General features: G+C 40.4%; 1 protein-coding gene across 1 annotated transcript; it reads left to right on the forward strand.

Annotated features, from left to right (window-relative positions):
• The first annotated feature begins 9,560 nt into the window (after window positions 1-9,560).
• LOC109147042 lies at window positions 9,561-11,096 on the forward strand. Its single transcript, XM_019294703.1, has 2 exons — window positions 9,561-9,576; window positions 10,641-11,096. Exon 2 carries the CDS (start codon window positions 10,650-10,652, stop codon window positions 11,094-11,096), a length of 447 nt encoding a protein of 148 aa, XP_019150248.1. The 5' UTR covers window positions 9,561-9,576; window positions 10,641-10,649.
• The last annotated feature ends 332 nt before the right edge of the window (window positions 11,097-11,428 follow it).

Below are 11,428 nucleotides of genomic sequence, written 5' to 3' on the forward strand. Positions count from 1 at the left end.
AACTAATGTACTTATGCTTTTATGGTCCTATTTCCACGCAAATACATAAAGGCTAACAGTTATATATATATATATATATATATATATATATATATATATATATATATATATATATATATATATATATATATATCCCAAAGCAGCAGTAATAGCAAAAAAAAATTTATAAATTATAAATTGGTGCAAACGGTTTTAAGAATTGAATCAGGATCACATACTTTATATTTAAAACCTCATCTAGACCCTCCAAATTACACAGACCGCCATCTTTGGACAATCTCTGCACTTCCTCGCCTTCACTGGAAATCAAGAAAAGTCTATAATCTTTTTAAAATTGATTCATAGATTTATGTAGTAGAAACAACCACATAATTTAATAACTACAAAATCAGAAAAATATGATTTTTACCTTATACAAGTTGTGGTTCTTGTTCGATGGCTACTGCATGTGTCAACGCCAGAGGTAGTGAAAATGGTGGCTAAAGAGTGTTCTTTGCCGCGGCATCCTCTTCTTTCTTGCTTCTTTAGTTGCAGAGGAGCCGAATCTAATCAACTTCTTGCCATTCATGTCGTAACGCATGGGGTTGATGAGCAGATTCCTTCGCAAACAGATTCAACAAGCATCGGTGAGGGTTAGGGTTTTGATTGTTTGTAATTGGTAGGAATTCTGAAGTGTCCTTTAGGGTTTGAGTAAGAAAAGTGATAGAGAGAAGAAGAAGAAGTTTAGAGAAGAAGAATTAATTGCATTACAGTTTGCATAACATCCACAATTCCCCACTGCTCAGTTTATTACATTCATCCTTCAACTAACTAACTAACTACCACTTAGGCTTAAACGACGTCGTTGTAGCTTGTTCCCAACTGCCTTCAACGGCTTCTTCAAAACGCTGCGTTTGACTTAGTATAACTGCCCAACTGCTCTTGTTTCATACGACGGCGTTTTCATCTGCGGCTTGGACCATTACATCACTTCCCCCTCTGCGAGATCCTTGACCCCAAGGATCAAACTCCGGAAACTGTCTTTTTATGTGGTAGAAGTCCTCCCAGGTGGCAGCATCTTCAGGTAGATTTGCCCACTGTACAAGGATCTGAGTTTCAGCCCTATTATTCCTCTTCACAAGCCTCTTATTCAGCACTGCAATTGGTTGAGCCAATACCTCACCCTCCTGGCCTACAAGTGGGGGTTCCAGTTGTGCCCCAGCTTGTCCTCCCACCCTCTTTTTCAACTGGGATATATGGAATACTGGATGAATCTGAGTCCCAGCGGGCAGTGCTAATTTATAGGCCACAATACCTATCTTTTGAGTGACCTCGTATGGTCCATAGTATTTAGCTGTCAATTTAACATTGGATCTTACTGCCAAGGAGGTTTGTCTGTAAGGTTGGATCTTCAAATATACCCAATCTCCTATTTGTAAGGTTCTTTCAGTCCTTCCCTTATCAGCCTGGTGTTTCATCCTTTGTTGTGCTATTCTTAGATTGTCCCTGAGTGTAATGAGCATAGTCTCTCTTTCTGCCAACCAACCCTCTGCCCCTGTCCTTTGGCTAGTATCCAAAGCCAGCATTGGTGGTTTGTAGCCATACAAGGCTTGGAAGGGAGAACACTGTAGGGAGGAGTGAAAAGTGGTGTTGTACCAGTGTTCTGCTAAATATAAGCATCTGGACCATGACTTGGGCTTATTAAAAACCATGCACCTTAGGTAGGTTTCCAAACATCTGTTGACCCTCTCAGTTTGCCCATCTGATTGGGGGTGATAGGCTGTGGACATACTCAGTTTAACTTGCAAATGTTTGAAAATTGTCTGCCAAAATCTGCTTAGAAAGACTTTATCCCTATTAGAGACAATGTCCTTAGGTAATCCATGCAGCTTCTAGATGTTTTCCATAAAGGCTAGGGCCACACTTTCAGTAGAATAGGGGTGTGAAATGGCAATGAAATGGCCATACTTAGTTAACCTATCTACCACCACCAAAATTACATCCTTCCCTTGAGATGTAGGCAGGCCTTCAATGAAATCCATGGATATCCCTTTACATGCTTGATCTGGGATTTTCAGGGGTTGTAGCAACCCAGGTGGGGCTATACTTTCAGTTTTACACCTTTGGCAAATATTACAACATCCAACTAATGTTTTAACCTCCTGTTTCATCCCCTTCCAGTAAAATAGAGTTCTCAATCTTTGCTAAGTAGCTTGCTGACCAGAATGCCCCCCTAGGGGTGAGTCATGCATTTGTAACATCAACTTAGATCGCAGATCCCCTTTACTGCCAATATAAACTCTCTGCTTGTGTATGATCAATCCCTCAGCCACTGATGTATTGGGGTTACTGCCATGGGTAATTAAGTTGACTGTTAATTGTTCTTGTGCCCATTCATCACCTTCATAGCTTCTGATGACCTCCTCAATCCACTGAGGTCTAATACAAAGGACAGTGTGCAGCTCAGCTTTGGGCTCAGGCATAAGATCTAAGTCCCTTCTGGAAAGAGCATCAGCAGCCAATGTTGCAAAAGACGTTAGGCGCCCCCTAGGCGTCCAGGGGGCGCCTAGCGCCTAGGGCGCCTAGGCCCCGATTTTTCGGCGCCTAGGCGCCCGATTAATGTATTTTTTTTTTAAATTTTTATATTAATTAAACATTAAAAGACTACCTAGAGAGCCAGAGGCTTAGACCAAATGTTGCTTTTTTACTTTTTAGACCGCATCGAGACACGGCACTAGTCTCAATCTCTCAATTAAAGTAGACATTTGTATAGCTGTGATGACTCTGTTAGTGCTATACAGCTGTGAGCCTGTGAGTGTTCCCATCATCTTCAACCTCACATCTCTAATCTCTCTCATCATCTTCAACCTCACATCTCTGTCCCAAAATTCCTTCCCACCGTCACATATCTTCAACCTCACATCTACCCCTTGAGCCGGTGACTGGCGGAGGCAACTGGCGGAGAAGCGTGGTCGCGTGGCGGATGCAACCGGCGATCTGCAGACTGCTTCTGGCTTCTGATTCTTCTGACTTCTACGCTCTAATTCATCTGATTCTTATTATTATTATTATTATTATTCCCACCCTCACATCTTTTGAGTCGGCGATGTGGTCGCGTGGGTGGCGGAGGTGGAGGTGACAGGTTGGGGGGAGACTACTTCGGCCGAAGGTGACCGGCTGGGGGAGACTGTCGCGAAAAAAAAAAAAAAAATTTGAGACGATTCGGCCGGCTAGGCGGTCTAGGCGCCGCCTAACCGGCCGCGGAGGAGGCCGATTCCGGCCTTCCTCGCCGCGGCCGGGCGGCGCCTAGGCGCGATTTTTGCAACCTTGTCAGCAGCAGAGTTGTCACAACCCTTCTTGTACTGGATTGTGTAGGTCAATCCCAAAAGCTTAGACAATCCTCTTTGTTGAGTTGAAGTGGTGATTTTCTGATCTAGGAGGAACCTTAGACTATGGTGATCAGTCTTAATCACAAAGTGCCTTCCCAACAGATAGGGTTTCCATTTCTCCACAGCATTAACAATGGACATAAACTCCTTCTCATAAATTGATAAGCCCAAGTGTTTATTTCCAAAAGCCTTGCTATAGTAAGCAATGCCCCTTCCTTCCTGAAGTAGTACAGCTCCCATGCCCTTTTGGCATGCATCAGCCTCCACTATAAAAAGTTTGTTGAAATCTGGCAGGGCTAGTACAGGAGCTGAGCATAATGCCTGCTTCAATGTATCAAAGGCAAGTTCAGACTCCTTAGTCCATATGAAGGAATTCTTTTTCAGCATATGTGTCAAAGGCCTGCTAATGGTACCATATCCTTGAACGAATCTTCTATAGTATCATGTTAAGCCCAGAAACCCCCTCAATCCCTTAATAGACTTGGGTCTAGGCCATTCAGAAACAGCCTGAAGTTTAGAAGGGTCTGTGTGCAACCCTTTCTCAGAGATGATATGGCCTAAGTACTCTACTGCCTGTCTTGCAAAGGAACACTTACTAAGTTTGGCCAGCAACTTGTGTTCTCTCATCAGTTTCAGAACCTCTCTAAGGTGTTCCCAATGTTTTCCCAATTCTGGACTGTAAATGAGAATATCGTAAAAAAACACCAGCACAAACTTCCTCAGTAGGGGCTTAAAAACATGATTCATTAATGCCTGAAATGTAGCTGGGGCATTAGTAAGGCCAAAGGGCATTACTCTAAACTCATAAAGTCCTTGATGAGTTTTAAAAGCAGTCTTGTACTCATCTCCTTCCTTCATCCTCACTTGGTGATAGCCTGCTCTCAAATCCAACTTGGAAAAGTATCTTGACCCAGCCAGTTCAGAAAAGAGGTCCTCTACCACAGGAATGGGAAACTTATTCTTGATGGTGATGTCATTCAGAGCCTTATAGTCCACACAAAACCTCCATGTGTTGTCCTTTTTTGGCACTAATAGAACAAGTGAGGCAAAAGGTGACACACTTTCAGTGATGATTCCAGTGCTTAACATTTCCCTTACCAATTCCTCAATGGCATTCTTCTGATCAAATAAATATCTGTAAGGTTTTATGTTCACAGGCTGAGATCCTTCTTTTAGGGGAATTGGATGATCATACATCCTTCTAGGTGGTAGGCTTTTTGGTTCCTCAAATAACTCTTGGAACTCTTGAATTATAGCAGTCAATTCCTTATGCTCATCATCCTTGCTTATCTTATAACAAGTTCCAGTTCTTTTTTCAGGATCCATATTGATTGGACCTTCACACTGAACCAGGAACCCTTGTACCCCATTCTTTTGCCATTTCTTAAAATCTTTTTTGGACACTGCTTGCAGTCCATTGGCCTTTCTAGTCAACCCTCCCTTTCAACAATATCTTCTTAACATCTTTGATGAAAGAGATTCCAAGGGGTCTAGTGTGGAGCTGAATAGGAGCATAAAGGTCTATCCAGTCCATACCTAAAACCATGTCACACCCCCTAATTTGAGAAGTCTGAAGTCTTTTTCAAATACTTCCTCTTGGATTTGCCAATTTAATTTCCTGCAAACACTATAACATTGCATTTGTTCACCATTTGCAACAGTCACACTCAATGTTGTGGTTCTCTCTACTGGAATTCTCAGCTGCATAAGTAGTTTGGGGTCCACAAAACTGTGGGTGCTCCCACTATCTCCAAGGATTACCACTGCCTGTTTATGAATTGATCCTAACAGCTTGATTGTGTTTAATCCTTCCCCTCCCATCATTGCATAGAGGGATATTTCAGCCTGCTCCTTAGTTTCTAGGCTGTCCTGTTCCTCCATAGGGAACTCATTTGCAGCATCTTGGAATTCCCCTTCTTCCATGGCATGAAAAGTGGATCCCTTACACTTGTGACCTGGTTGTCATGCCTCAAAACACTTGAAACACTTGTTTTGTTCCCTGAGTTGTGCCCTCACCTTCATATTCTCAGGGCCTTTAGCAGTACTGCCCAGGGTATTGGAGTTTGAGGAGCTTTGGGAGTTTGTATTTCTGGAATTTTGGTTTGGGATGGCATTATATGGTTTGGGTATTGTGGGTATTGTGGTATGGAAGGTTTTAGTGGGAAATTGGAAGGAACTTTTTGGTTGTTCATTGGACATAAACCCTCTATCCAGCTGTTTGGCAGACCACATAACATCAGCTAGTGTTTTAGGTTGAGCTGTTCTCACAAAACACCTCAGGCTTGGTTTCAATCTCACTAGGTAGGCTTCTAGGAAGTATAGGTCAGTTAAGGTACGGTGATTTTGGATAAGTAGGCTTTTGAATTCCTCAAACTTGTCATTGAATTCTAAGAATCTTCCATTCTACCTGAAACTGGTGAAATCTTCCATTATTGCCCCACCATCCTCCCCAAATCGTCTACATACTACCTCCACAAAAGGTATCCACTGAAATGGACCCTTTAATCCAGCCAGATAACTCTCAAACCACAAACTCACCTTCCCCGTCAAATTAACATACAGCACATGCATTGTTTCGATTTTAGGTATATGAGATAATTGCAGAAATCTTTCACAACGTCCAATCCACAATCTAGGTTGACTATAATCGAAAGGGGGAAATTCATATCGATACCTCATCAGTGGCGAACTTTCAGTGGATCGCAGTTGAACTCTCTTTTGTCTCCAGTCCCTCTCGAGTTCATCCGGCTCCACCTCGCTGCTGGAGTCCAAATTTCCTCCTATTCCTTCGTTTGCTCCTACCGGCTCCTTCCCTGCCCTTCTCGACTGGCCATTCAGAGCTGACTGATGCCCTGATCGGATACTCGTCGGCGGTTCCTGTCTCGCTCCATTGACTGAGGAGTTCCCTAGAATTGCCCCCATTAAGGGAGGTGGAGGTCGATTCAAACGAATAGTTTCCACTATTTCGTTCTTCCAATCGCTCATCCAGCTTTCCATCTGAGCGATTAGATTCTCCATAAGGTCTGATGTGGATCTCTTCTGGCCTTCCATTTGGCTGCTGAGATCAGCCACCGCAATTTTTAGTTGGTTCATCCGTGCCTCCATTGAGGGCTCTGATACCAATTGTAGTGTCCTTTAGGGTTTGAGTAAGAAAAGTGATAGAGAGAAAAAGAAGAAGTTTAGAGAAGAAGAATTAATTGCATTACAGTTCGCATAACATCCACAATTCCCTACTGCTCAGTTTATTACATTCATCCTTCAACTAACTAACTAACTACCACTTAGGCTTAAACGACGTCGTTGTAGCTTATTCCCAACTGCCTTCAACGGCTTCTTCAAAACGCTGCGTTTGACTTAGTATAACTGCCCAACTGCTCTTGTTTCATACGACGGCGTTTTCATCTGCGGCTTGGACCATTACAAATTCTGAACCGATTACATAGTGAGGTAACGAGATCGAGCTACGAGCTACAAGGGTAAGGGTTCAAGGAAATCTGCGGTGTATGTGTGGTGGTGAACTTTCCAGAATTCTAGATAGAGTGTCATGCAATGTTGTCTGAACAGAGTTTGGTTGCTAATTACTGAGAAATGATCTCTTTAATTTCTCACGATTAAATACGAATCCAAGGATTTGCCTTCCCAAATTGGTGCAATATTACCTGGAGTTTCCAAAAGGATAGGTGCAATATTATCTAAAGTTTCCAGAAAGCTAGATGCAATATTATCGGGTCGTTATATAGTGCACCGCGCGTCAATTTGTCTAAATCGACACTGGCTCACGTATTATTTTTATATTATTAAATGAAACTACAGTTATATCAAAATAATATTGTAGTTGTGGTGAAATGAAACTATAGTATATATAAAATGAAACTGAATAACATTTCACATATTTGAGTGTATATTGTACAATGAAGCTGTAATTATATTCAAATGATCATGTGGTTGTGTTTTAATGAAATTATAGTGTAGATAAAATAAAATGAAATACTCCGTAACATTTTCACATATTTGAGTGTATAAATATTGAATGAAACTGTAGTTATATCGAAATGAAATTGTAGTTGTGTTGAACTGAAACTGCAGCGTATACAAAATGAAACTGAAGAACAAAGTTATTTTTTGCAAAGATTATGTTTCTTTTCATTAAATAAAACGACGTCGTTTTGACAGTTTCAATTTAGACACACTGTAGTGTCTGACGTGCGGTGCATAATCGATTATGCACCGCGGTGCACAATATAATTTGCTAATATTGTCTGAATTGATCAATTTTTTAACTTAATTTGTTTGTGGGCTTGGGTTTTGGTTTGGGCTTATGATTTATATTGTGGATTGTTGATAGTCATATTTTACACCCATATTTTAGTTACATCTTTATAATAATTTTGGATTAATTATTTAATATTATCTAATAATTAATTCTTTTTATATATAATGTTTAATATAATATATATATATATATATATATATATATATATATATATATATATATATATAGAGTACATACTACGTACGTACTAGTAATATATATATATATATATATATATATATATATATTATAATGTTAAATATGGTTTCTTTGTCCAACCAAGATGCATGCAAAGAAAGGAATTGAAACATTCATTTCAATCTTTCCAAACTAACCTGTTGTCAACCAAATCATGCGCAGGAAACGAAAGATTAATTCGGACGTGAAGCTGAAAGTTAGGAATTGGATGGTTGAAATTCATTTGGCCTATTTTTAGGATGCTATAAATAGTAGGAGTTTCTTTTTGTAAAATGTTCATTCTTCCCCTCTCGATTATTCTGTAAAGCTGTTATCAATGTCCATTCATTGCTAATTTCTTTAGCTTGGTTTAGTGAATTGAAGCCCCGGAATTGATTATGCTGTAAGATTATTTATTTATTTTTATTATATAATTTTTATGCATTTGGGTATTAAATATTCTTCTAAGTTATTTGAATAGTTGTATCATTTAATTGCTAGGGAGGCCTACTAGTTATTTACTTGATATAATTATTTGCTATATTAGATAATGTTGTGCTACAAATTATTCTAATATTCAGTAGCAACTGGGTTAATTATTGACAGCTTAGTGATAATTGGACTCGGGTAGAATATTTTCCTATGTTAAATGCAACCGCTTGTGCTTGTGTTATTTAGTTTGTCGATTTTCCTAGTTCCTATTGCTGCTATTAAATTAAATCTATAGCACTTGTCTTAGGTTATTTAGTAGTTAGGGGTAATTAAACCGCGTGTGCTTTAGTTACCTATAACTAAGGGAAAACGGAAATGAAATAATTTCACGACAAATATTCAATTGCATATTAATTACTTTACTAATCAATTATCAGTGTTAAATTCCGGTGGTGGATCTTTACTAACCAAGGTTTCTTATTATAAGTGCTTTCAATATATTATTTTCATTGCTTTATTCGTTCAGTTAAATTACTTGTTTATTTAAATTCTCTTTTAATTTATCTTTATTCTCGATATATTCCAAACCCTTCCTTTATTTTGAGCACATATTTTAAACTAGTTACTCCTCGTGGGATCGATCCTTACTCCCGCTACTACGTTTGTAAGGTTTTAATTTGGGAGCCTACGACAGCTCGTCAATTGTTAACCAAATTGGGCTAATTATTATGCATATCTAAATCCATATATATATATATATATATATATATATATATATATATATATATATATATATATATATATATATATAGATTTTGGATCCGGTGAGGTTACCTTCGGCAGGCGAGGTGGTGAGGCTTGATCTGGTACATCTATTTGTTTTTTTGGACGGATGAGATGTATTATATAAAATGGGCACGTGCGCTGTTATTAGTGTGCATGTGGGGCTTTGAGGTCTTTTTGGTGGTGTCTTTATTAGGTTGTAATAATTTTTAACAGATTTTATGGGCTTGTGCAGTGCTAATTATGGTTTTAATCGGAGTTTATGCTTTAAAGACTTCATTTGCCGTCTCTTCGCATTCAACGTCTATCCGTGTTTCTCTTCTTCTCCGATAAGGTTGTATTGTCACCACGGTCATCTGCTGCGCGGTTCGTCTCCATTTCCTAGCGTTCGACGGTGGTCCTCTTTCCAAGTCAGTCACTGTGTTCGTCATGGCGGGGTCTTCAATCCGGCGATCCAAGAGTTGGGGGGGGGGAGGGGGGGGGGGGCTTCCGGCTGCATTCCAGGTAATCTGTCTGCCATGATGTTGTTTTTGATGTGTTTCGTTTATGTGGGGTGTGTGAGGTTGTTGCATGTCGTCCGAGGTTGGGGTAGTAGGCGGGGGGTGTCTGCACAGTTAGTCCCCGTGCGTGCGGATGGAGTTTTTTCCGGTGTCTAGGGTTTTTTGACGGGTCTTTTCGCGAGTCTGCCCTTTTTTCGGTGGGGAATTTGTGTTTCCTGTCTTGGTTTTTTTTTTTGCACGTTGGCGTGGTGTTAGGGGGCGTTTTGTGGGGGATGGGCGTGGCTCCGTGTTGATGTCGGGGCGGTGGTTGAGTTAGGGTTTCGGGGGGGGGGGGAGCGGAGCTGGTTCTAGGCTTTTTTTTTTTTTCGGGGTTTGCAGCGTTTGGTGCTGATGGGGGTTGGGGGATTGTGGTGGTTCGCATGTTGTCGACGGGTGGGGGGTGGTTTTTTTTTTCTTTCTCCGGCTACTAGTCAGTCCGGTGTGTGTGCGATTAAGATTATCGGTGTGTGCAGTCGGGTACTAAGTTAACATTGTAGTTCGTTGTGCGTGTGTGCGCTTAGGGTTATCGGTTTGTGTAGACGGGTACTAAGTTAAGATTATAGTTAGTTGTTAACTTGTTATGGTCTGTGCTTGAACACTACAATGGAAGTGGGGAACGTTAAGAGTGGGTTTCTAATCGATCTTATTTGGGCAAAAATATTACTTGTCTATGTGGGAAGGGTTTGTCTTTTTTGATGTCTTATCTTGCATGGTAACTCTGTGGGCGTTTTCTGAAACGTGTGTTCTTTGCCAATCCTAATTATGTTTATCGTTACGGCTAGTTTGCTTGTTAACTATTTTGTGTTGTTATGACAATTTTTTTTTTCCTATTGTTAGCGTTTTTGAACTATATTGTTTTTGTTTTTTAGTTTCCTGTTGTTATCGTTTTTAGCTGTGTGCATATCAATTTTATGGTGTGTGCGTATGCATTAATTCGGGCAGTCCCTAACGCTTTGCTGCTGAGTTTGGTTCATATTTTATTTTTTATGCCTTTTGAGTTTCCTTTTCGTTTCGTTGTTTTCCTTGTAGAGAACGTTTATGAGGTCTTGGGGTTCCCATCTTGGTGCTGGTTCGCGTACTGTGCAAGTAGGTCCACAAGTTCACCCCTTCGCGGTTTCCACCCCTGTTCAAGTTCAGCCACCTGTTGGCGGTGTGCAAGTTGGGTCTCCCCCCCTTCCCCCAGTTGTGATGTCTAATCCTGATCAGGTTCAACCGCCTTTGGATGGGGTTCGAGGTGGGGCTGGTGGAGATGCTGTGGTTGTGTTCCCATCTCTCAACACTCGTGCATCGCCCAAACATTTGGTGTCGCAGATAAAACAATTTAGTGCCTGTCAACGTAAAGCAGTGGTTCAGATTGGTTTGGGGGAATTGTTGAATCTTGAGGTGGATGATTTCCCGAAGAAGTTGGGTAGAAGTTGGGTTATGTTACTGGGTTATTCAATGCACACACCTGTAACATATGATTCGTATCCGAATACATATTAATCCACTTGGCATCATTAAATCATCACACTCATTAATCTTCATCTGGTTTAGTAATAGATTTTTAAAAAATATACTCTCTCGACTATCACCTAATCATGTATATATGTTACGCTACAATTGTTAAAATGCATGCACAAACTTTCATTAACTTTAAGTTCCCTACATAATTTGTGGCAAATAGAAAGTCGGCTGTTTGCTACCGCTAAGTCATATCTTGCACATGCTCAGAAACTGACTTGTACAGGCTCACGGTCTATCTTGTAAAACTTATGAACCTAGCTTGCACAGGCTGAGAAAATAACGTCCTCATCCATTGGGACTTACTTGCCCAT

This window comes from Ipomoea nil, unplaced genomic scaffold, assembly GCF_001879475.1.
Source record: "Ipomoea nil cultivar Tokyo-kokei standard unplaced genomic scaffold, Asagao_1.1 scaffold0114, whole genome shotgun sequence".
NCBI lineage: Eukaryota > Viridiplantae > Streptophyta > Magnoliopsida > Solanales > Convolvulaceae > Ipomoea > Ipomoea nil.

Excerpts from the sequence above, each read along its gene's own strand:
- LOC109147042 (XM_019294703.1), top strand. The coding sequence starts at position 10,650 with ATGAGGTCTTGGGGTTCCCATCTTGGTGCTGGTTCGCGTACTGTGCAA.